Source organism: Rhinolophus ferrumequinum, chromosome 7 (genome assembly GCF_004115265.2).
Source record: "Rhinolophus ferrumequinum isolate MPI-CBG mRhiFer1 chromosome 7, mRhiFer1_v1.p, whole genome shotgun sequence".
Taxonomy (NCBI): domain Eukaryota; kingdom Metazoa; phylum Chordata; class Mammalia; order Chiroptera; family Rhinolophidae; genus Rhinolophus; species Rhinolophus ferrumequinum.
The window spans coordinates 68,229,637-68,256,923 of record NC_046290.1 but is presented as its reverse complement, the minus strand read 5'-3'; the positions used below and the strand labels follow the sequence as shown (position 1 = coordinate 68,256,923).

General features: G+C 33.3%; 1 protein-coding gene across 1 annotated transcript in view; it reads left to right on the top strand.

The window, feature by feature from the left end:
* The window catches only part of LOC117024612 (solute carrier organic anion transporter family member 6A1-like), a 106,459-nt gene that overhangs the window by 38,343 nt on the left and 40,829 nt on the right, over positions 1–27,287 (top strand). The window contains exons 5-10 of the mRNA XM_033110022.1: positions 1,452–1,634; positions 3,535–3,631; positions 8,785–8,903; positions 9,733–9,842; positions 15,201–15,345; positions 20,772–20,967. Coding sequence (XP_032965913.1) covers positions 1,452–1,634; positions 3,535–3,631; positions 8,785–8,903; positions 9,733–9,842; positions 15,201–15,345; positions 20,772–20,967 — 850 coding nt within the window. The remainder of the gene's footprint in view (positions 1–1,451; positions 1,635–3,534; positions 3,632–8,784; positions 8,904–9,732; positions 9,843–15,200; positions 15,346–20,771; positions 20,968–27,287) is intronic.

Here is a 27,287-nt window from a genome sequence, read left to right as displayed (position 1 = left end):
AGGAGGGTGTAGGAACCTCCTTGAGTTTAATAATAATAAATTTAAAGTGAGATTTGCATGGTTGTTTGTTTTTGTGCTACCACATTCGACTTTAAAAGTGTAGGTACAGAGTAAAGAGAAGAGTATAATTTGACTAGGGTTGCAGTTTTACCGAGAGATTGCATGATATATAAAAAAGAGCAAGGGATTTAAAAGTGTTAAGATGACAATAAGAGAAGTAAGGATATAAAGGGATCATTGGGATAGTGAAAAGGAGTGGGATCAATGGGTTATAGGTCCTGGTGGGTTTTAGGGATTGTTGGAATTGGGTTACTAGGAGTGAGCTGGAAAGATAAAGATGTTTGTAGGATGCTTGCAATTGTAGTTAAGGTTTGTAGTTACTGTTTTTGAAAGTTTAAATTGAGTAGCTAAAGTAAGTGGAGTACCAGTAAATGGGAGTAGAGCAGTTCAAGGAACTAAGAAGCCAAGGTGTTGGAAATATCACATTGATACTGATATCACCACAAGTTAACATGTTTGTATAAAATTCAACCATCAGTATTTTGAATCACAATCCTAGAGACCTCCTGCCATTTGACATGGAATCAAATAACATTTCATATGAATATTGAACCAGCTGAAATTTTCCATTAGTGTACTATTTTGTAATTTACACATTAACCAATAATATTTTAAGAGCATTTGTTAAAATTCCAGTCAAATGTACACAATCAGAATGATCTAATAGCATAGCTTGGACTTACCAATCTAATAACAAGTGTAATTCCAACATTTATTTATTCCTGTTTTACAACCATGTGAATAAAAAGAAAAGAATAGACTCTCACCTAAATGTATTTAAAATCTAGTGGATTACTATGTAATAACTAACAGAAAGAAAGTTTTATTGTATAATGCTTTGTCCTTATGTACCTATGTTCTAGAAATTAGTGGGTCTAAAATGGGAAATTATTTAATCAAAGCCACACAAAGTTAATGTGAAGATTGCTGAAGAAGTGGATGTAGAACTAAACTCACAAGTAATCTTTGATGATTCAGATAATCTAAAACATTAGAAATACTTTTATCCGGGCCAAAAGTCAGGGTTACCAGATGCCAAATTTTAGAGACATATGAGTACATTTGTGTTATGTATGTGTGCATATGTATATTTTCCTATGCATGCATAAGTGCGTTTATACACATAGTCAGACATACACTTTTATATTTGGTTTATAGTATTTGAATCTTTTTCAGTATTCCCACAAACTTTCTTTTATCACTGCATTTTTCTGAAAACATGATCATTGATTGTAGAACTACTACAATCAATGTAAATGAAGTCTTAACTAAAAGAAAAAAGCATAATGGTGGAAATAGCTGGTAAAAAGCTTCATAAAAGATACTGCATATTTGTTGTATGTTTAACTTTTGACGCATTTAACAAAAAATTATAATTATCTTTTCAAAAGATATTTGTGAAGACATGAAGACTACTCAAGCTTGCAAGAGATCCATTCCATCCCAATCAAATTATGTGCCTTTCTTCATCTTTGGGCAGACTGTGCAGGGAATAGCAGGAATGTGTCTTTATATTCTTGGAGTATGTTTTCTTGATGACAGCGTTGCCACACACTCAGTTGGTATTTATCTAGGCAAGTTTTTCTTCTCCTTCTAACATGATCGAACCATTCTGAATTTTTATTGAGCTTCTGCATTTTGGTGTGCATATCTAAACTGATATATAAGGGCTAATTATTCCTCCATATAATGACATTGTAATAAATAATAACTGGTATGCTTCACTTCAAAATCACATTGAGTCACTTAATTCTGAGTAGGTGCTTGAGATTTGGAATTGTAGACAAGTTACCTGGAGGTCATTCTAAAATATATAGAGCATTAAGAAAAATACATTCTTAAGTAATAAAAACTATATTCTTTCTCTATATATTCCATATATATTTAAATATTTGTCATGTAAAATTATACAGGCTGCAGTTCATTTCTCTAGGGGGAAAAAAAATCTCAAAATTACCAGATTGAATTGCTCAAGTAGTTGTATGGTTAAACTTTGGGGATATATGTGAGAAGTTGCTGCCATCATTTCTATAAGGAAATAGAAACCTTGTTTAGGCCTCCGCAGTACTCGATTTAGTGTGATGCTGAAATAATCATCATAGTTGTACTAAGTTCTTTATATACATATTAACTCAATCTTTTTGGGGTGCCCTGATATTTTGAAGTTAATGAAAACATAATCTTGTTTATCCCATCATGGAGAGAAGTGGTATTTAATTGTCTATAGGGTAACATCCTCTATATACAGTATTTTGTGCTACTCTATCCTACAATAAGTAACCCTGGGGTATATATCTCAGAATAATCTCTACTTCCTTATGTTGCAATAGCTTCTAGTCTTGGTAGACGATCTATTTGTACAAGATTATCTAACTATCATTTTTGCAAGATAATTTTAAATTTATTTTTCTATACTTATTGTGGAGTTGACTTAAAAGAAAATAGAATTTTCACCCAAATAATAATTTTTCTACCAGAGGTAAGGAAAGTCATGCCAATAAACTAAAATAGATGATATTCATATCTATATTTGCTTTTAGAAATAACTTCTTTGCAGTGATTTGTTAGTGTTGGCTGAGGTGGCAACAAATATATTTATTTTCCTTTTGGTTCTACTGAATAGCAATTAAAACACACATCTATAAACTGCTGAGAGAACTTTACTTTATTGCCACCTCCTGCTATCTTGACAGCTAAGGTGAAAGATGCAAAGGTGATGATCATGTATCATTATAAAGTATCATTTTGTTTTAGTAAATTAAAGTGAAATAAGGTATATTGAATTTATATTTGTGTTAAATATAAATATATTTATTTACATTACATTAAATATATAGATTAAGGTACAGTGAGTTATATATTTTAGTTTTTTAAGTTTCTCTAATATATACACTGGATAATACGTATGATGGTTAATTTTATATGTCAGCTTGGCTAGGTTATGGCAACCAGTTATTTGGTTAAACACCAGTCTAGATGTTTCTGTGATATTTTGTAGATGTGACTAATCTTCACAATCAGTAGACTTTGAAGAGAGCAGATTACCCTCCATAATGTGGGAGAGCCTCATCCAATCAGTTGAAGCCTTTTAGAATAAAGACTGAGGTTTCCAAAAAAAGACGCAAATCCATAGAAACTCTGCCTGAGTTTTTCCAGCCTGCTGGCCTGCTCCATGGATTTGACTTAATTATAGACTCAAGATTGTAACATTAGCTCTTACCTGGATTTCCAGCCTGTCATCCCGACCATACAAATTGGGACTTGCCAGCCCCAAGCGAATTCCTTATAATCTCTCTCTTTCTCTCTCTCATGCATGCTCCAAATATCTTATTGGTACTGTTTTTCTGGAGAACCCTGACTGATAAAGTATACTATGAAGTTTTCAGAAGTAATCCATTTCAGTGATGTAATTTTTATTATCTTATGACAAAGGTGGTTTATACAGCTGTTTGGTGTTCAATATTCATTTTATAGGCATTATGGATGCTTCGGTAATAATTGGGTATGCTGTGGGTTATACAATAGGAGCACCCCTGGTTAAGACCTCTGTGAACAGTACTTTTAATAAAAGGTAAGCCATTTTCTTCCATTTTTTTTGTTTATGTTGTGTAAAATATTTATTGAATAGACACTGTAGCTTATAAATATATATATATTCAATTTGTAATAATCATATTTTTAGAAAAAATATTTGTAAACGTGATTTATACACACACATATATATACATATTAATACATCAAAAATGTACATTTTACCATTACTGTTGGAAATTAATTTAAAAACACTACTTATAATGACAAGTGTACTAATTCTGCATATAGTTTTTTAAAAATTCTGGTAAAACACACGTAACATAAACTTTATCATCCTAAGCATTTTTAAGTGTACAGTACAGTAGTGTTAACTATATGCACATTTTTGTGTAACAGATCTTTAGAACTTTTTTGTCTTGTTAACTGAAACTCTATGTTTATGTCCATTGCACAACTCCCCTCTTCCCATTTCTCTCTAGCCGCTGGCATTCATCATGCTACTTTCTTTTTCTAAGGGTTTGACTATAGATACCTCATATAAGTGAAATTGCACAATATTGGTGTTTTTGTGACTGGCTTATTTCACTTAGCATAATGTCCTCAAGGTTCATCCATGCTGTTGCATTTCATGACAGTGTAACATGACAGTATTTCTTTCATTAAAGGCTAAGTAACATTCCATTGTATGTATACAAGGTGGGACAATTAAGTTCGGGAACTCATCCTGGAAAAAGTGCTACATATGTCATTGCTGAATATCACTACGGTCACCTTCAAAGTACTCCCCTTGGGAAGCTATACACTGATGCCAACGCCTAGTCCACCCTTCAAAACAATTTTGGACCTCTTTTTCTGGAATGGTCATCAGAGCTGTCGTCATCTTAACCTTGATGTCCTGAATGTCATCAAAATGTCTTCCTTTCAATATTTCCTTTATCTTCGGGTAAAGAAAGAAGTCATTGGGGGCCAAATCAGGTGATTAGGGAGGGTGTTCCAATACAGTTATTTATTTACTGGCTCAAAACTCCCTCACAGACAGTGCCATGTGAACTGGTGCATTGTCATGATGCAAGAGCCATGAATTATTGGCGAAAAGTTCAGGTCCTCTAACTTTTCCACATTGCCTTTTCAGCACTTCCAAATAGTAAACTTGGTGAACTGCTCATCCAATTGGTACAAATTCATAATGAATAATCCCTCTGATATTAAAAAAGGTTAGCAACATCAATGTAACAAGTTCATGAACTTAATTGTCATACGTCGTATACCACATTTTCTGTATTCATTCATCTGTTAATGGGTGTTTAGTTTACTTTTACCTCTTGGTAATTGTGAATAATTCTGTAATTAACACGGGTGTGCAAATATCTCTTTGAGATTCTATTTTCAATTCTTTTGGCTATATCCCCAGAAGTAGGATTGATAGAGCATATGGTAATTCTCATTTTTAATCTTTTTTTGAGGAACTTCCACACTGTTTTCCATAGTGGCTGCACCATTTTACATTTCCACAAATAATGCACAGTTTCCAATTTCTCAACATCTTTGTCAACAGTTATTATTTTATTTTATTTTATTATTTTTTATTTTATTTTTTTTTTTAGTAACAGCCATCCTAGCAGGTATGAAGTGATATTGTGGTTTTTATTTTCGTTTCCCTGATGATTAGTAATGTTGCATATCTTTACATCTTTTCATATACTTTTTGGCCATTTGTATGTTTTTTTTTTTTTGGAGAAATGTCTATTCAAGTTCTTTGCCCACTTTTTAAATCAGATTTTGTTGTTGAATTGAAGAAGTTTTTTTATGTATTCTGGATATTAGCCATTTATCAGATATATAGTTTGCAAATGTTTTTTCCCATTCTATAATCCGTCTTTTCACTTCGTTGACTGTCTCCTTGGCTGTGTAGTTTTTAAGTTCAATGTAGTCCCATTTGTCTAATTTTATTTTTGTTGCCTATGCTTTTGGTGTCATATCAAGAAATCATTGCTAAATCCAGTGTCATGAAAGCTTTCTTCCTTTGTTTTCTATGAGTTTTGTTGTTTTAGGTCTTACATTTAGACCTTTAATCCATTTTGAATTTTCTGTTGGTGTATATTTTGTAAGGATTCAACGTCATTCTTTTGCATGTGGATATCCCGTTTTTTGCCCAAAATCATTGCTTTTGGTGTCATATCAAGAAATCATTGCTAAATCCAGTGTCATGAAAGCTTTCTTCCTTTGTTTTCTATGAGTTTTGTTGTTTTAGGTCTTACATTTAGACCTTTAATCCATTTTGAATTTTCTGTTGGTGTATATTTTGTAAGGATTCAACGTCATTCTTTTGCATGTGGATATCCCGTTTTTTGCCCAAAATCATTTATTAAAGAGACTATCCTTTCCCCATTGTGTATTCTTGTCAATCTTGTCAAAAATCATTTGACCATATTTTTGTGAGTTTATTTCTGGGCTCTCTATTCTGTTCCATTGGTCTATATATTTTTCTTTATACTAGTACCATACTGTTTTAACTACTGCAACTTTGTGATATATTTTGAAATCAGGAAGTGTAAAGCTTACAGCTTTGTTTTTCTTTATCAAGATTGTTTTGGCTACTTCGGGTCCTTTGAGATTCCATATGAATTTTTAGGATTTTTTTTAGGAATTTCTGCAAAAAATTCCATTGAGATTTTCATAGGGATTACATTGGATCTGTAGCTTGCTTTGGTCATAAGTGCATTTTAACAATATTAAGTCTTCAAATCCAGGGACATGGATATCTTTCCATTTATTTATATCTCTTTTCATTTTTTTCAGCAATATTTTGTAGTATTTAGTGCATAAGTGTTTTGCCTCACACACTACACTGTTCATTGTTAGTATTTAGAAACATACTTGATTTTTGTGTTGATTTTTTATCTCACAAGTTTGCTGAATTCATTTATTAGTTCTAACATTTTATTTGTGGAATGTTTAGCAATTTCTAAATATAAAATCATTTATTGGCAAACAGATATGTTTACTTCTTTTTTCCCCCAATTTGGACATCTTTTAATTTCTTTTCTTGTCTGATTGTTCTGGCTAGAATTTCCAATACTATGTTGAACAGAAGTGGTAAGAATAGGCATTTTGCCTTGTTTCTGATTTTAGAAAGCTTTCAGTTTTTCCACCATTGAGCGTGATGTTAACTGTGGGCTCTTTATATATGGCTTTCATTATGGCATAATTTCCTTCTATTCCCAATTTGTTGGGTGTTTTCATGGTGAAAGGGTATTGAATATTGTCAAATGGCTTTTCTGCATCAATTGAAATGATCATGTGGTTTTTGTCGTTTAGTTAATGGGGTATATTACATTGATTGATTTTCATATATTGAACCATCCTTGCATTCAGGAATTGATCTGACTTGATCATGATGTATAATCCTTTTAATGTATGGTTGAATTTAGTTTGCTAGTATTTTATTCATGATTTTTACATCAATATTCATCAGGGATTAGTTTGTAGTTTTGAGGTTTTTTTGTAGTATTTGGTGGGATAAGTCCCTACTCATTATTATTCATCAAAAATTGGGCAATGGTTGCAGAATTACTCTTCTAGCTACATATATGATAATCTCAGGTTACAATCAAAGTATTTTGATATGAAATACTTGAATTGATGCATCAAATTGGAATAATTATTCTTTTTCCATGCAAGAATATAGTATGTTGCTCTATTTTCTGTTTTTCTTTTCTGTCCTTCAATAAAGTTTTATGATTTTCTTTACTGAAGATATCCCATTAAGCCTATTCTTAGTGATTTCATGTATTTTTGTTAATATTGTACATAGCATCTTTGTATTATTATATTTACTTTTAGTAGAAAGAAATATTGATTTATAAGTTTGTCATATATATGTTACTCTATTAAATTCTTATACTTTGTAGTTTGTTTTCAATTTATTTTCAATTGTTTGGTACTCAATTATTTACACATGGATATGTAATAATCATATTTTGTGTAATATAATGCATATAGTTAGAATACATGGCTGTGTTCAAAAGTGAAAAAAAGAAAATTTCTGATTGTAATAAATGAGGAAACACATAGCTGTAGTCACAAGCTAGAGTTGAAACTCCCTGGGCAATTGCATACTGGATAATGAAAATCAAGATTGCAACCCTGTGTCATTGCAAATTGGAATTTGTATCCCTGAATAATGTAGTGATAGATAAGGAGTTGTCTGTCAATAAAACTGTGAATATTCGCCACATTCTATGAGAGACAGGGCATATAAGTTAAGATCCTTATCAGGTCTCTGTTGACAGTAGAGTCATCTGTGAGAAACTAGCACTTCCAAAACAGTGGTTCCTGGGGATGTGGACATTTTCCCACAATGACTGGTTTTAAATGTGTGTGAAACTGCAGACAATGGCAGCTGTGTAGTAATCAACTTCTCCACATCTTCTCCCTAAATGATACAAAATTTCTTCATAGCTATGAAAATTCCCCACAAAATCATGGCGTCAGCATTATTGAAGACAGAATGCTTAAATCATAAAATAACTGTGAGTTAGAAGAGAAAATCAAAAAGTCCCAGCACAGCATCCTTCACACTCCTGTCCTCCTCTGCCCACTGCAAGACTGTAGTTTACAAAGGTGAACCAAGAAAAAAATGCATGGAAGAGAGAAGACAACACCTAGCAAAGGGTCCCAAGGATGATTAGATATGATCATTAAAAGGGTAATTCATTTTTAGTTTGAGAGTTCAGAGAAGGGGCTATAAGAAAGAGATTTCATAATATAGGTGATTTAAAAGGTCAGATGCCAGATAAATTGTGCAACTTAAACGGGAGGTTTTCACCAAAGGGCTAGGTGTGTGATTTAAAAGGGCAGGAATAATTTTAAAAGAGAGATGAAATCTAAAAGAATAGTCTTCCAAGTGCATAGCTACTTTTGGAGAAAAAAGTTAAACAGGATCAAAGAATTACTCTTCACCACCTGAGTGGATAAAGGAGGAAAAGGAAAGGGAAAAATTTATGATCCTGTAAGACAAAAGGGAGCTACATAATTGGAAGACTCACAGCCACTCACTCTCAGAAAAACAAACAACAGGGACAAACTAGGAAAAACTGTTCCGTTTTTCTCTTTCTCTTTCTGTTCAATTATGGCTTTGTTTATAATAAAATATAGAAAGCTGAAATTTTTCTTTTTTCTTTATTAAAGCATTGGAGACAGTCATAATGAACATTGGCTGCAGACATGGTGGATTCGTTTTGTTTTTGTCTCAGTTATTGCATGGTCTACATTAATACCATTGTCATGTTTTCCACACCATTTACGAGGTAACTATAACAATGTAATTCATTAAATTAAAGGAGAGTAGATTCCTCATCCCCCATTCTCAGAACATGGCTGAGCTACAGTTTTTTCTGTCACAGAGATACAGAGCTATGTGATAGTATTATTTGAACAAATGAAGTCTCATGTGACCAAATACTATTTTATTTCTGTACCAGACTTTTGTTAGTACACATTTTTGTTTCTTGTCAATTTCTTTTTCTTAAGGTGCTTTGCTTTATATCTAGAGTTCATAACTTTTTTTAAAGAAAGAAGCATAATTAAATCAATTTACTTAGCATTATTTAATACATGTTGTACCTTACAGAATTATTGTAAGATAAAATAATAATTACCAAAATTCTTTTAGAAACACTAAGAACTACATGTAACATTAGAGAAAACAAATACTCTCCAAATGGTAGTACATTTCATTGGCACAAATTATTTTTAGTAATATCAAAGATTACTGTTTTATATTTTGGAGCTGTGCTGTCAAATACTATAGTTTCTTGCCATCTGTGGCTCTTTAAATTTTAAACTACATGAAATTAAAAATCCATTTACTCAGTAATAGGAGCTACATTTAATGGCTACAGTATTGGACAGTACAGACATGGAAAATTTTCATTATCACAGAATATTCTTTAGGACAGCACTGCTTTACAAGAATGTACCTTTTAGTTAATTAGATTTACTTTTTAGCTTGTTCAAAAATAGATCACTTGGCATTCCAAGACAAATTGGCTTTATTAGGATGTATATGTATGTTTATATATGTGTTTTAGTTATTTTGAACATGTCATCAGATTTTTTTACTTGTTCACATATTAGGTACAGAAAGGATAAGGGCTGGGAAAAAGAAAAGGCCTCGTTTGTTGGACAGAAGGTTTAAAGATCAGGAATTTGGAACCAGTATCAAAGATTTATTTGCTTCTGTTTGGGTAAAGTAAAATATTTTACATGAAATATTGCACAGAGACTTGTGCAATTTTTCTAATAGTAGATTTAAGAAAATAACCATAGAGTGTTCAACTTAAATCTGAGTGGGACTTTTGAAGTCTTAATTAACCTATTCATTTGATAAGTAATGGAAAATAGGACCCAGCTTACCTAAGTAGCATTTCCAAGAACTTGGCTAGTGTCAGAGACTGGCACCAAGTATTTTCCTTTTTCTGTTTCTTCTATGTTATTTTGTGTTTATTTTTTCCTGCTGAAATAAATAAGAAATGTAATGAGATGACATACAAGTATTAACATTATGTATCTTTTTATTATGTTTAAATGTCTTTGAAGAGAACTCCGGAAGTTAACAAATATTCTCACAACATCATATTTTATTGAAAATATCCCCTCAGTATCAAACAGAAAAGAACTCTTCATTTCTCTCGGTGGGAAACAAGGCCTGCAATACAGACATAGTGAGGTTAAATACACCCAACCTCTTAATAGTGATTCTACATTCAATTTGTTTTTTATGCACAACTTCATTATTTATGTTGCCTGCAGAATTGTATTTCTCACATGTAGATCTTATCAAGTCATTTTCTAGATAACTTGGTAGATGAAATTCACACTGTTTTAGTGGGACTTTGAATACTCCTCACAATAGTGTCAACTGAATTTTCCTACCTCTCCTCAGAATTTCATCCCTCTCTCCCCCATGTTCCAGCCACTTGCTCTTTCATTGACACATTAGGTACTTTTACAGTTCTGTACGTGTGTTGATGCTAATTTCTCTACCTCAAATGTTCTTTCTCTTCTCCATTCGAAAAACACAAAAAAAAAAACCCCACAAAACCTCTTTTTCAAATTGTAACTTAAGTTCCCAGGCAAAATATGTTTCTCCCTCCTTAATGCTTTCATAGATATTTGTTCACAATATAACATAACATGAATATATGTGGTATAGATAGATAGATAGATAGATAGTGCTTTTTATTTTTATTGTATTTGTCTAATTCTTCTTAAAATGCATAGATAGGTTATATAAAATCAGAAATTTAATTTACTTGTTTTCTTTCAAATACAAGTGTTTATCTTTTTATCACATCATGAGCCCTTATAAATGTGGATTCTATTTCATTCAGATTTTTATTTCATTTAAATTTGTACCAAAATGTTACATGTATATATTTTGACACTACAGAAATAAATAGCTATAACCACTTTCATATTATTAAAAATTAAGATATAATTGTTAAAAAAAAAACACTTTTCAGAAAATTTAAACATGAATGTTTTAAGCTTTTTTGTTTGTTTTTTGTTTTAAGATAACTTCCGTTCAAGGAAACAAACAAAACAAGCCAATTCCAATCTCTCGCTCTCTTAGAAATAGAGTGCTTTAATTATTATTGTTAGGATAAAAAACAATATAATGCCTGTTTAACAATCTTAGACTTCTAACAGACACCTGTCTGGGTGGATAACTAGAAGATATCTTAATTTTTTAAAAAAAGTTTATTAGAGGGTGGGACATCTACAACGTCAGAGTGAGGAACTTGGAAAATCTTTGCCTCCAAAAAATAGTGTTGAAACGGGCAAAATTTTCAACAGCCATTTAAAAACTCTGGCAATTAGGACTACACTTTGAGAATCACTGATCAGAGATCTTTCTACTTACCCTAATTCTAAAAGCACAGTTTCAGAGCAGGTTCTACCTATGTCATTGGCATGTACACTTACTGCATGATACTTGCCTATCCCAGGAAAAATGAAGGTTAGGAAAGCAATAAATAACTATGTGATATTCCTAACACATTGCCAATGGCAGCCTATAGCGAAACAGTAGTCAAAAGTGAAGTTGCCTTGCTTTAAGCCTACCTGGACTTTATGTAAACAGTAATTTGAGAAGTTCTTATTTTCAATTTATCAAGTGAAAATTGATGTGTAATTTAAATGTCACTCTTTTTAAAAGTTTTTCATTACAACCCGATAGAATCATACCCTCTAATTTTCTAAATGAGAACAAATCAACAGTTGTTGAAACCTACTATTTAAAATGTTCCTTAACTAGTTTGGGGGACATTATTATATGTGCCTTAGTTTTTATTCTATAAAATAATGATAATAATAGTTTATACCTTATATACATGCTTAGAATTAAATGTGTTAATATATGTAAGGTGCTTTCAAGAGAACAGTGCCTGGGACATAGTAATACAAATTTGTTATTCTAGTTTTGCTTATTCCTCTCTTTTTTTCCATGTGTAGTGTCACTGTGCTAGGTTTTGAAGATATAATAGTAACTAACACCCACACCTTTATGGAGCTTATGTTCTTGTGTGGGTCTCAGATTAAAAAAAAAAAGACACAGAATAAAAACAACTGATTGACAACTGAGTAGAGAAAATTCTGTGTAAAATCCTACTTTTAGATATGAGGTAAAGAAGACTTCACTGACAGGGAACATTTAAGTGGGGTAACCTAAAGCATGAGGCAGAGTTAGTCCTTAGGAAAACACCAAGCACATGAGACACATGTGGAAAGACCTTGAGGCAGCAAAGATTTGGGTATATTCATGAAGGTATATTCACTTTGGCACATGGTAAGAACTTTAGATTTTATTCTTAATACAATAGGAAATCACTAATATATTTAAAGTAAGGGAGTAATTTGAACATGATATAAATTTTGTTTTAAGAACTTCTAAACATGGCTTTATGTGAAAAATGGATTACAGTGGGAAAAGAATTGAAACGGCAGTGCAATTTGGGTGTTGTTTCAGGAAGTTTTCCCCTCGGTACTATAAATGGTTGGGTTTTCAATTCAGGTATAGTGTATGAAATCCAATTGCAGGAACCAATTAAATAATCACTTGGCATTTATAAAATTCAGGGTCACTGACAATGGTTTGTCAGTGAAGAAAGAAGAAAACTAAACCTTCCAGGTATCAACTTGATCTGAGCTTCTGCAGTCTTAAAAAGGAAAGAAAATAAATAAAAAGCCTAAAATATGGGACGGCAAATGTTCTAAAATCTAGATACAGATATGTAATATTAAGACCCAACAGAAAAGCCTGCATATCCAAGCTCTTGCCTTTAACACTGTGCCAGGCTGAATTTCAGAAAGGAAACACAGAGATGATGGGCCATGCTTTAAAGAGCCTACTAGATTAAACATATTCCCACTGTTGGCTTTGTCACGGTTTTAGCACCTGACAAAGCTGAATTGCTCAGCAGAGCATATCTGTTAAGCCACATGGGGGAAATAAAAGTAGAGCATGTCTTCCGTGATAATGAAGAAGTCAGCCAGTGTTGTGTACTTGTGAATCAGCTAAGCACTGAAGATTATTTAAAAATTCATATAAGAAGTGTGGAGTTGAGCAGTGGTAATGGCTATAATCCCTCATCAGGTAAGGACTAGAGATGCTGTGATTTTCTGGGAATGAATAAGAAGTAGAACTAAATGTAGAGTTTATGCTTCTCTGTGCTAGCTCTTATAGGTGCAGAGATTTAGGGTCTGTTGCTTTCACCTAAGCCCAGAAGCCAGGTTACACACTAGAGACTCTGGCTGCCCGAATGTTATCCTGTTCTCCTTCGGTAAAAAGTCTTAGCCATCTGTAGCCTCCTTGTGCTCCATGGTTGATCCGAGGGGCAACAAGGATAAAAGTAAATGAGTTTGCTTCTTATCCATAGGTTCTGATCTGTTAGCAGGCCTAACTACTAGTAGGACTACCCGGCGGGGGAGGGGGGTATTATGTAGCATTTAATACTGGGAGACCTTCCTTATGCAAATTTCCATATTTGTTTGATTCTAAGACACATTTTTTCCCCTTCACATTTTAACCTCGTTGAAATTGGGTTGGATAATAAACTGATAGACTCTTCAAATTACTGTAAGTCAGGATGCAATTGTGACATAGTAGATATTGCCTGAGTATGGGCAGCGTTGGTCATGGCTGTTCATACGATCATTCCTTTAATTGGGTTACATACTTGAGTGATAATGTCCATATTGAGTGAAACTGCTGTTTACCTCTTCAAAAAGATGATGCAATATTTAAGCATTGAATTGTAAAGTTATTTTACAGGTAGAAAGACAGAAACAGTAATAAGATATAATTTTGATATTAATAAAACAAATACTTGCTGTTGGAAGAATGATCACTAGTTCACATTTTTTTTTTTCCGCACAGTAATACCGAAGTATTTTAGAGAACATAAGAGAAAGTGGGAATAGTTAAGTTCCGGAAATATGGCTCTGATGAATTTTAGAAAGTATAAGCTACTACATGAAGAAAATGGAACTCTCCTTCATTATGGTGGGAATGCAAACCAATGCATTCTGGAGAAAAAATCTGGAGATAATGGAATGAAGTATATCAAATTCCAGTGTCCTAGAAATCTTTTTCTGGGATTATGTTCTTCCAAAGATACTCTATCCTAGGTCCTGAAAGGTGCCTGCACAGGGATGTAGCCTTGTTTGTGACAACAGGGAGTTCAAGTCAGCCTAAGCATTGAACCCTGTGGGAGTGAATAAATATGCTGGAATTACACTATTTAAAGTTAAACAGCACTCAGAAGACAAATTAGATAAATATGCAGAAAATTATTAGAATCTAAAAACTGCTTAGGCCTAGAAAAAAATTAAGTTGATTAAAAAATACACAAACATGAAACACCAGTAAATATTTTCTAAGATATATGCATATCCAGGAAATGCAGAAATTAGTTTGAAAGTTAGTATTTTAATGTAATTTACTGTCATGTTAATTACTCTGTATAGTGTAATAGTATAATAGGTAATAGTAAACTATTACTACATATCCTAGTGAGGTTTCTGAATAAGTTCAAAAAATTTACTAAAATGCAGAATTTAAGTGACTTTACTCTTTATGGATGTGAAATTCCCAGGAGTAAAATAATATAGAATCTTGACTGCAATGCTAGTGATTTTCCTTTAGTGTTGCTTAATATTTCTTTATTTTTCTTTGTTAAATAAAATGATTTGCTAAGAAAAAAATAGATAAGCAAAAGTTAAGGGAAATTTTAGATACCTGGTTAATGACATCTATTTTTCCTTAATCTTTCTGGCAAACTGCCAGACCCACAAATAAAAATTAAAGGTGGTATGGAGATCAAATTACAAATAAAAATGGTTCAAACACTACATGTCTTTTATGGTATGTGTAGTTGGTGAGTTGTAAATTTCTGTTTTGATTTTTATATGTACCTATTTTCAGTTTACATTGGGAAAGGCAAAAATTTTTGTGGATTGGTCATTAATATGTGAGTGGGTATCTCTATTCCTGTTTACCTAACCAAATAAAATAATCCATATGTAACTTATTTCTATTTCAGTTTTTGATGAAGACTCCAATGTTTGTGTGCCTAGCTCTGACCAGAGCTTCACAATTTTTAGTTATGGTTGGGGCATCTGAATTTTTGCCTATATATCTAGAAAATCAGTTTGTACTGACAGCCACTAAGGCAACTATACTTTCAGGTAAATTTGCTGATCAGTGTACTAATTTTGAAAGTTTTATGTAAAGTTTTCTTTTATTTGAAATATTTCAAAAAGCAGAAAGTAGAAGGAGTAATAGTATTTGCTCAGATTTTAAATACCTAACTACTGTTTGCTCAAATTTTTAAAATGAGCACTTTACCATCATTTCATCAGTATTTTTTTAACACATAAAAGCTTGTAAGACTTCTGAACCCCTCCCTGTCTTATCCCATTTCTTATTCTCCCTCCCCATAAGTAACCACTCTTCCAAAGTTAAAGTGTATCCTTTCCATCTTTGTATATTTTGACAGCTTATCTGCCTATCTATATACAATCTATTTCTAAAAGTCATGTGTCATTTTGTACATTATCTTCTGTTACTTTCATCTGAAATTATGTTAATCAGATTCATGTTGATCTCTAGTTAATGAATTTTAACTATGTTATAAGATTTTGTTTTATGAATATACTACGGTTTATTTATCCATTTTCTATTAGTGGACATGAAGTTGCCTCTACTTTCTAAACTCTCTCTCAAAACATACAGTAACAATTGACTTGTACACTTCTTCTTGTGCACATTTGTAAAAATTGATCTAGGGTTAGACGTTAAAGGGGAATTGCTATTGTGTATATCTTCAGTTTGACTAGATATTGAGAATTGGCTCTCCAAAAGTGGTTACAATTGGAATTAAATTCTTCAGGTTCTAGCATTAATGGGAAAGTGGTAAATGTAATCATTTATTTTATGCCGTAAAAAGTCGAGGACGCATGCTGTAACTTTTAGGGTAACCAGTAAAAGAATAGTAAAAGAGTGTATTAATTTGAAAAATTTGATTAATAATAGAAAATTAAAGAAAGAAGGAATATAAAACATGTGGGCCAAATTTAAAAAAATGTTAAGATGTGCAAAAACATTAACTGTCAGCCTTATTTGAGTAGATTTTGTCATAGTGTCAGACTATCCAAAAGCCAAAACATGACAGTTTCAGGGATCATAATGACAAATTTTTCCATGAGTACACCATGTTGTTTGCCAATATGATTGATGTAATCAACAGAGATTGGGACTAAATCCATTCAGCTTGTTTTATACAGTATTTAATTAAGACTGATATCAATAGGACTGGAAGCAATAAGATAACGCCACCTGCAATATTGGCCTCAACCATGCCAAGAATATCAAGTACCGTCAGTCTGTGCCATAAACTTCATTACATTACAATGTCTGGAACATCCAGAGATGTAGGAGCAACAACTGAATTCAATTGGTTAATCCAGCTGAAACCCCTCATAACTTTTTTCACTGGACAGCGGTCTGTTGAATTGAGATATTGCATCTCTTACGTCCCTTGCTTCATTTAAGTCCATAATCAAAAACTAGGGCTTTCCTTTCTCCTCTTGAGATTCTGTTGTACCATACAAGAGGAGACAGGGAGACAGTTTGGGTAGCAATTTATGTGTTCCATTATCACTTTTGGAATTTAGGAGCACATACAATGCAAGCTTGCAATAAAATTACCAATTATATATTTCAAAATTGGAGTCACAGCATTAATATATTGAGGCCACAACAGAAGTACATTGCAATTGTCCAAAGCCTCACCCACAAGGTCATTTTACCTCCTTTTCTGAGGCAGTAGAGTCCAAATTGTATTCAATGTCTTATCTACGGTTTCACACAGGAATATGTCTATCTTAGGGAAATTTTCCTGAGAGGGTCACAACTACCTTAGAGTAGTCAAAACACACTGAAATATTTTACTTTTGTCTTAGAATGGATCCAAGGTTGACATGATACAGTGCAGGAGAAGCTCATGTGATACAAAAGAAGGCTTTGGCAATGTCAAAGATAGCATATCAAGTGCCAGCAGTCAGTGTCATAAATTTCATTACAGCCGTCAGACAGCCGAGCTATTATCATTTCCCCTTAACAAGCAGTTATGCACTCCACTCCGTCATCAACCAAACAAATCAGTTAAACTTGTCATTATTCACTGGTTTCTCTCCATAGTGGTTGTAAATTTCCCTCCTTTTACACTCAGTGTAGTTGCACATCTCTGTAACTATTGTCTGAAATCAGGAGGAATCCTCTGTCCAACCAGATGAGTCTTAGTAATAGTTGTTACAACAGGACAAATCTGAGGCTGATGGTCAGATTTGTGAGAACGTCCCCTTGCCAGGAGAGTTAGCAACAACCATGACAACTTCTGTGGTGCTGTCTTTAAATCTACTTCAGTCTGCAGCCAGCTCTCCAGTTCTGCATCATTAATAGGCAATAGGCATGTTCACTACTGATTTCCAGTACTTCTGTCAAATCCTGTAAATTGGTTTATGAGGCTGTTATTTTTTTATCTTACATAAAGCCACATATATCTCTGTCAGCATCCCACGCATGTCACCAAAAGTGCTAAGGTCTGTGAAGGGTTTGAATTTTACTCTATTTGAAAACTAACAAGTTAGTCTACCATAGTTTCATGTATGCTAGCAGAAGACATAAAACTCCTTGGTCAGAGATGAAGGAAAGTTTTTGACTCACATCAATAGCAGTAACTAGAGCCTCTCTCTCTCTCTCTCTCTCTCTCTCTCTCTCTCTCTCTCTCTCTCTCTCTCTCAATCTCTCTGTCTCTGAATTTTCTGAGCCCCAATTTCCACAGGTTGATGTGAAGGAGAGCCGGTGACATCTGTGCACACAATGGGTTGCATTACAGGAGTGGCTTGCATTATATCCCCTGAGCTTAGGGAACCCAAATCTTTTATAATAGATAATAATCAGGCTTGTCTTTGATTCAGAGGGAGATGTTATTTTTATTATACTCGACAGGAAGCAGGTCTTCTCTTAGTTCTAGAGGGGACAATATTTCTGTCTTCCAAAACTGTAAGAAAACCTGCCATTGCTCTCAAGGGGGACACTATCTCTATTATCCAAGACTGTTCTCTATACAAAGAGCTTTGAAAAGATAGAACAAAGAGTAGTCAGTGCTTCTGCTGGCAGGATATGTAGCATCATAGGATAATGGGTCCGTTGCCCATTAATGTCGTAGTAAACTAAATATAAAGATTGTTATATTTCTTACAAGAGGAACTCCTTAAATATGAGGACATGAAAAGGTTGAAAGTAAAAAGACCAAAAAAAGTGTACAATATAAATACTAACCAAAACAAAAGGTGGTTAAATATAGTATTCTTCAAATCAAGAGGCATTACGTAGCATCAAGAGAGATCATAATGTCAGAAGAGTTGACCAGTAAGGTAGGTAATACGGTTATACATGTGTATGCTCTCAACAACATAGCTTTAAAAAATATATAACAAAAAATTGAGTTAATTAAATGTTACTGATATTAGGCCAATTAGATATCCTTATAAAAAAAGATAAATCTTAACCTCTACCTCACTACATACACAAATACACATTCTAGATGGATTGTAGATCTAAATGTGAATGGTGAAACAATAAAGCTTTTTAGAATAAGGCATAGGAAAAGATCTTCATGGTCTTAAAGAAGATAAAACTTTCTAAAATAGGAGACAAACCACATAAGTATAAAGAAAAAAAAATGCCAAAATGCAATACTATTACCCATTCACCAGAATGGCTAAAATGAAAAAGAGAGATAGATGTTGGCATGCGTGTGGAGCAATTGGCATTTCATCTACTACTGATGAACAGTGTAAATTGGTTTACCATTTTATAAATCTTTTTGGCAGTACCATAAAAATCTGAACATATCCATATTCCCTGACCTAGGAGTTCCAATCCTAGTCGTATACCCAACATAAGTTCCTCTCTTAATAATATGCCCAACAGAAGTGCAGATGTTTACAAAAGGACATGTACATGGATTTTTAAATTAGCAGCACAATTCACAACATCCCAATGAACAAATAAGATGTGGTGCATGCATGTACATTGTTATTCAGCAGTGAGAAGACATGATCCATTGTTATACACAAAAACGTGGGTGAAGTTTTCAAACATCATGCTGATGGTGGTGATTATAATAGGTATGTTCACTTTGAAAACTCATCACATACAATTGTGATTTGTGTACTTTCCTGTACACCAATAAAATCTTTGCATAAAAAGTTGATTGGAAGTTTTGTGCATTGCAGTTGAATTTTCAACTGTTTTGTTTCCTTTTAGGATGGTCTTTCAAAAACCGAGCTACTTAACTGTTGAATTGCCAGTGTCCTGTATTTTCTTATTGCCTAGAGCAATAAGCCTGACAGTCAATATTTTCTTACCTTAGCTGGGTTCACAGTTTTCTGCTTATAGATGTGCTTGGTTTTCCGAATCTACAGTTGTCCAGTTCAAACTGAATAAATCTAGGGTCTTTTTCTTGGTTGTCATTTGACAAGTAGGTGGGAAGAGGAATTTTGAGGATCAAACATAATGTATGAATAACACAATACTTTCTTCCAACTTATTAATTCAGCTTTCAATGTCTGTCATCTGGGATTTAAATTTTTATTTTAAAATTTATATTTTTAAATATCCAGTTTTCTTAATTGTTCTTTTTTTATCCACATGCTCTTATTTTTCATTCTTTTCTCTTTTTATTTTGTTTTTCATTTTTGTGGAAATGACACTGTCGTTAATCTTTTGAGCATTCTAAAATTAGTTACAAGTCTTTGCCAGACAATTTTATGATATAAATTTAATCTGGTGGTAATGGGATTTTTTTGTTTGTTTGTACCTTATATTTCTCTTGCTATTTTCCTATTTAAATCTACCATTTCAATATGTGTGGTACAGAAGGAATTACATCAATGTATGAATTTACTGTGCTATCTTCATCTGATTATTTTCTAACTATATTTCTTCTCCTCCTTTTCTGCTTTCTTGTGCTTACCTCTCTCTAATCCCTTATGTTTCATTGAAAAGAAAACTATATCTCACAATGGGTATTCTGGAGTCCCACTTTGTTGAGATTGTTGATACTGCATATGCGTTCACAGAAGCAGTGGGTGGCTTGGTTTAATCTTGGTAATGAATCTCTGTGGACTCTTGTCACTGTGGGCGTGCCTCTTACCATACACCATAGATCCAGGCAGCTATCCAGTAAGAGCTCTCAGTAAGACAGCTGTCATCTTCTATTTTGTACGGATTACATTTGGGGTTCATCTTAGATGCTATTACTACATAGGAGCAGAACTTCACTGGCACGGTACTCGAGCCCATGAGGCCTATAGCTTCGGCTTCACTCACAGATTTGTATTTCCGTTAAGGCTCAGGTTTGTTGAGATGTTTATCATACCTCTACGTTTTCTCTCTGTTATTTTTTATTGTAATTATTTTTTATTTAAATCTGTGTTTGCTACATGTTTAGAGCAGAGGGGATTGCATCAATGTAAGAATTTTCTGTACTATCGTTAGCTGATTATTTTTTAACTATGTTTTCTCTTCCTTCTTTTTTCTTTAGGACTTGTTTTAATTCCAGGAAGTGCACTTGGCCAGCTTCTGGGAGGCATCATTGTTTCCAAGTTACATATGTATTGTAAGGGCCTTATGACATTTATAATAGTTACATCTACTATCTCGCTTGTACCGATTATGTTTGTAATTTTTGTACACTGTAATCCAACACCAGTTGCTGGAATCAATGAAGATTATGGCGGGTAAATATATAGTTTTCTATACTACATATTTTACATCTAAACCCAACAATGCATTTCTTAATGTCAATTCATAATTATTTACCCAGTAATTCTTATATATGTTTATCATCCTTGGAATTACTGAACATGTAAAAGAAATATAAAGCATAGTTTCAGCTTTCATATTAAGGTCAGAATTATAATAATGATGGCTTATGATATGAGTGCTTATTCATTCATAAAGTACTGAAGAAAAAGCACATTGTGATGATTCAGGACCTAGAAGTAAAATTCTGTATTAAAGTGTCTAGCACCATGGAGACAGTGCAGTCTGTACAAACCAGACTTTCTTTTCTTTCCTGAATTGGTATGTCTGCTTTCTTGTAGACATCAAAGAATAGAACTGAAGTACATCTGAAAGTATGCGTGAGTAATGTCTCCTTTAAGCTAAACATGCAAAAATTCAAAGAACGGGGTAGAGATTGATGTTAAATACAGGGGAACATAACTGGAATTGGAAACCAAAGGACTGAGCAAGTAAAACAAGTAAAGAAAATAAGATTTCCACTTGTAGCTACAATGGAGTAACGTATGGCAGACCAATGCTGCCATCAAGAGTAACTAGAAAACTTGAATAAAGTTTTAAAAGATTTTTAAAGGCATCAGAGGGTTCCTTACACAATTAGGAATTTAAAAGCCACAGTCCTGGGCAAGGCAAACCTTTGAGAGGAGAAGCAACCATCTGTAGTTCTTTTTTTCTCCCAAGGATATTTGCTAACTCTGGACATTGGCAAGAAAATGAGAATTGGGCGAAGGGTCTAGGCAAAAAGCATCTAGTAAGATGACAAGAAACCACCACAAATTTTTGACAGACCTATGAGTCTAAAGAGACAAAAATAGAGCATGGGTCAGGGCAGGGTGTCAGAGAGAAGAGAGGTAGACAGATAATTCACATTGCTGGGTTTTCACTCAATACATTTGCTGAATTAGGAAGCTAAGAGGCTGAAGTCAAATAGAAATCTTATAAAAAGCAGAAAAAATTTTCAGCAGTATTGTGATGCTCTTTACACAAGGGACTAATGTGCGAGGGGGTTTAGAATGTGCCGGGGAAGGGAAGTGTGGTGAACACGCATCCTCCAAGTATCTGTAAGGCTAAGACCTAGAAGGAAGGGACTTTCTAAAGTACTGTAGTCTAGTTGGGAGTTAATTTGGTCTGTAACTGGATTATGTTGTCCAGCACTCTACCCTCTCCCAGCAGCAGAAAAAGAGACCCAGCACTCTGAATGAAAGATAATATACAGAGCTGTAAAGTGTCTTAGGCAAAGGTCTTGTATTAAAAAAAAAAAAAAAAAAAGAAAGAAATTATCAGGCAGGCCAACGACCTGGCCAAAAACTTTGAGATGCAACAGTTGACAAAATAGATGCACAGGAAAGCCAAATATTGAACAACATGGGTTTGAACTACATGGTTCTTTTTTTTTTCAATAAATATACAGTCAGCCCTCCATATTCCCAGGTTTCACACCTGCAGATCAACCACAGATGAAAAATAGTAGTATTCAGTGAAGAGTAAAAATACTATATTTCATCTATGGTTGGGAATCTATATGTGCATAGAGCCAAGTTAAATTATAAGTGGATTTTTCGACTGTGTGGGGATTGGTGCCCTAACCACCTGCCCCCCCCCAACCCCTGTGTGTGTGTTTGTGTGTGTGTGTGTGTGTGTGTGTGTGTGTTTGTGTTAGGTATTTATATAGTTTAGGTTTGTCTATAGTTTAGGCATATCTATGTATCTATCTATATCTATATATCCATTTACCTATACTGCTGCCTATTTTTTATGGTCTGCAGGCTAAGAACGGTTTTTATATTAGTAAGCGTTGTGAAAAACAATAAAAAATAGGACTTCTAGTTTGTACTCAGTATGTAAAGAGCTTATAAGTCATTACAGGAAAAGAGTTGAACAAATTAAAAATTAATGCTTAGATTCATCAGACTTGAGATCACAGGGCAAACTGCTGTCCCCCAAAAAACTGGAGAGATAGGTAAACAGAGAGAATTGCAGTTTACTGGGAGCAGAAGCCATCAGAGCCGAACATTAAACAGTAATTGACTATTTATGGATGTGGAGCCTAGACTAACTTGAGAGTTAAAAACTCCTGAGGGCCCAGTCTTAGAGGGATACCCTACTTTAGGAGTTCTTACATCCAGGTGCCCCCACCAGGTTCTTACATTGAAGTTGGGAGAATAGTCCTCTTGTGTTTTGGGCAGGGGGAGAGGAGAGTAACCATTTTCGATATATTCCCTAGAGAAGTCTGCCATCTAACAAAAGCCTACCTTCTAGGGAAACTACAGGAGTTTCCCCTACCAAACTTTAGAAGGGAGGACAATTAGACAATTCATTCCTTCTCCAACTTTCCTGTCTCACATAAGGGGAAAAAAAAAAAAAACAACAAAAAAACCCTAAATAAGACGTATGGAGGTCACAGCCTAGGGACTCAGGCCCACTAAAAAAACTTTGTAATGGCTAAGATTTAATCATAAGATTATGGAATGCTTCCTCTCTACAATATCATCACGTCAACATATGTCTAGTTTAATGACAGATAATTACAGCCGAAAGAGCTGCAAGACACACTATGTTTAATAAAGAGTTTCTAGGGAAATCCAAAGACAATAGGGAAGTCAAATTGAGGATACCACAGAAAACTGCGGCCTCTGACATCTATGGTTACAACAAATTTTAAACACAAGCTAACTAAACACAAGCTAACTCCTAGACTGCTAAACATAAAGCCTCACGAGAAAGGCCTATTTATTTTAGTTCTTATTACCTGGTATATAATGTCTGGCTTTCAACAAAAACTTTACAAGGCATTCTAAGAGACAAGAAAGAATACAGACTGAAAAGACAAAGCAAGCATTAGAATGGCAGGGCAGAGATATTGGAATGATCAGACTGGGAACATAAAATAATTATGATTAATATGCTAAGGGCTCTAATGGAAAAAGTGCACAACATGAAAGAAAAGATAGGTATTGTAAGCAGAGAAATGGAAACTCTAAGAAAAAAAAGTGAATCCTAGAAAGCAACACCACCAAATACTATAACACATATGAAGAGTACCAATCTTGGGCTCATCAGCAGACTGGACAGGACTGAGGAAAGTGTCAGTGACTTTGAAGATATGTCAATACAGATAAGAACACAGTTGAAAAATGTTTTTAAAATACTGGAAAAAAAAATCAACCTACAATTATATACCAAGCCAGAATATCTGTCAAAAATGAAGGAGAAATAATTTTAGACATAAAAAAATGCAAATATTTGACCAACAGACTTATAATACTTGAGGTGTTAAAGGAAGGCTTTCAGGCTAAAATAAAGTGATACCAGATGAAAATAGGAACTACACAAAGCACAGAAGAGCAAAGGAAATTGTAACTATAGAGGTAAATTTTTTTCTTATGTAAATCTCCTTAAAATAATTTTTTTAAAACAGATTAGCATGCAATATGGATATATACGAAGTGCTATCATACCATATGTTGGTAGACTATGTTAAATTAAAGAAGTATACTATAAACTTTCAAGCAATCACTAAAATCACAATGAGTCACAGCTAATAAGCCAACACAGGTGTTAAAATAGAATTTTGCAAAAATATTTGTTTAATCTCAAATTAAGCAGAAAAGAGGAAGAAGAACAAAGAAGAGATAGGATCAATAGAAAACAAGTCGAAAGAGGACAGATTCAAACCTAATCATATTGGTTCTCACATTAAGTATAAATGGTTGTAGTATCTCAATTAAAAGGCAGAGAATCTCCAATTTCATTCTTTTAAAAAGCAAGACCAAACTATATACACTTCATAAAAGAAATGAACTTAGAATATACACACAAATAGGTTATATGTAAAAAGGTGGGGAAAGATATATCATGTTAAGAGTAATAATAATAATAATAATAATAATAATAAATAATAATAATAAAAACTGGAGTATAATATCAGACCAAGTAGATTTGAGGGGAAGCAATGTTAGAAGGAATAAAGACTGTTATTATGTATGTACTGTAAGGTGGTAAATTCATCAAAAATTCATAGCACTCCTGTTTCTTAATGAAAGAGCTTTAAAATATGTGGAGCAAAAACTTTACACTGCAAGGAGAAATTTAGAAATCTGCAAATGTAGTCAGATATTTCAGTATCCCTCTCTTCATAATGAATAGAAATAGGCCAAAAAACGATGATACAAAAGATTTAAATAACCTGCCAACTTGACTGACTTGACATTTGTAGAACTTTTCTTCTAACAAAACAAAATGTACATTTTTTTTCAAGTACACATGAAACACCAAATTAGATAATATTCTGTAAAACAAGTCTCAGTAAATTTAAAGGATCAAATCAAACAATGGAATTAAATTTCTGACCATGATGAAATAAAATTAGAAATAAATTAATTAAAAAAAATTCTGGGAAAGCTCCAGATATTTGAAAACTTAAAAACAAGCTTCTAAATAACCTGTGGATTAAATAATTTCTTACAAAGGGAAATTGTGAAGTATTTTGAAGTGAATAAAAATGAAAACACATAATAAAATTTGTGGAATGCTGCTACAGCAGTACTTAGGGGAAGATGTATAGTATTAAAAGCCTGTATTGGAAAAGAAAAAAAGTCTTAAACCAATGACATTTGCTTCTATCTTAAAAGAACTGAAAATATCAAAGCAGGTTGGTCCCAAAGTAAGCAGCAGAAATGAAACAACTGATATCAGAACAAAAATCAATGAAGTAGAGATGAGAAAAACAATGGAGAAAATCAATAAAATCACAGGTGGTATTAATATTTTGAGAAGATTAATAAAATTGCTAAACCTTTAGAGGGAGAAAATTAACCAGTAGCAGAGCTAGAGACCTCATGTGATGTTAGTGTAGATTCTACCAATATAATAGGATAATATGATGAACAACTTTATGCTCATAAATTTGACCACTTCCATGAAATGGATAAATCCTTCAAAAGATATAAACTCACTTAAAAAGAAATAGATAATTTTATAGTAAATGAATCAAATTTGTAGTTAAACACTTTCCCACAAACAGAACTCCAGGCCAAAATGGCTTCCCTGGGGAATTCTACCAAACAGTTAAAGAATATCTGATTTTACAAAAATTCTTCCACAAAATCGAAAAAGAATGGATATTTTTCAACTCATTCTATGAGGTTTGCATTATGGTGCTATCAAAACAGACAAAGACATTATAAGAAAAAAAAAACAAAAGCTATAGACATATAGTATTTCTCATGAGCATAGATGCAAAAATTCTTAACAAAATTTTAGTAAATTGAATCTAATAATATATTAAAAGGAAAATAAATTATGATCAAGCAAAATTTATCACAGAGATGCAAAACTGGTTTAATATTTGAAAATCAATCAATATAGTCCGCCACATTAAAAAAGTAAAAATGAAAAAAAACACCATGTATCCTCAATAAATGCCAAAGGCACCTGATAAAGTGCAACATTTATTCCTGATAATCTAGGAAAGTAGGAATGGAAGGAAATCTATGAAAATACACAGCTAACATCATACTTAGTGATTATTATGGACTGAATGTGTGTGTTTCCCCCTCCCACCAAATTAATGTGTTGAAGGCCTAATGCTCAGTGTAACAGTATTAGGAGGTCGGGCCTTTAGGAGATAATTAGATTTAGATGGGGTGATATGGGTGGGCCCTCCATGATGGGAGTAGTGTCCTTAGACAAAGAGGAAGGTACCAAAGCCTTCCCTCTAGTCACCCTGTAAGGGTATGTTGAGAAGTTGAAGGTCTGCAATCCAGGAAGAGACCCCAAAACCAGACACGAAAGCTGCCTACACCTTGGACTTAGCTTCCAGAACTATGAGAAATAATGTCTGTTTTTTAAACCACCCGTTTATTATATTTTGTTATTATAGCAGCTTCAACAGATTAAATGATGAAACAACGAATGACCAAGAATACAATAAGAATGTTTACTTTGAATACTACTAGATTTACATTATACTGGAGGTTTTAGCCAATACTGTAAGAAAAATAAATAAAAGGTGTCCAGATAAGAAAAGTGGAAGTACAACTATGCTTATGCGAAGACAATGTGGTCTATATAGAAAAATTAAATAAAGAAACAACAACCCACTATAATAAAATGAGTTTAGCAAGTTTGCAGGATATAAGATCAACATATAAGATTGTGGTATTTTTATTTACTTCCTACAAATTATCAGAAATCAATATTAAAAATAATACTGTTAACAATAGTATCAAGAAAAATAAATACTGTAGAAGAAAAG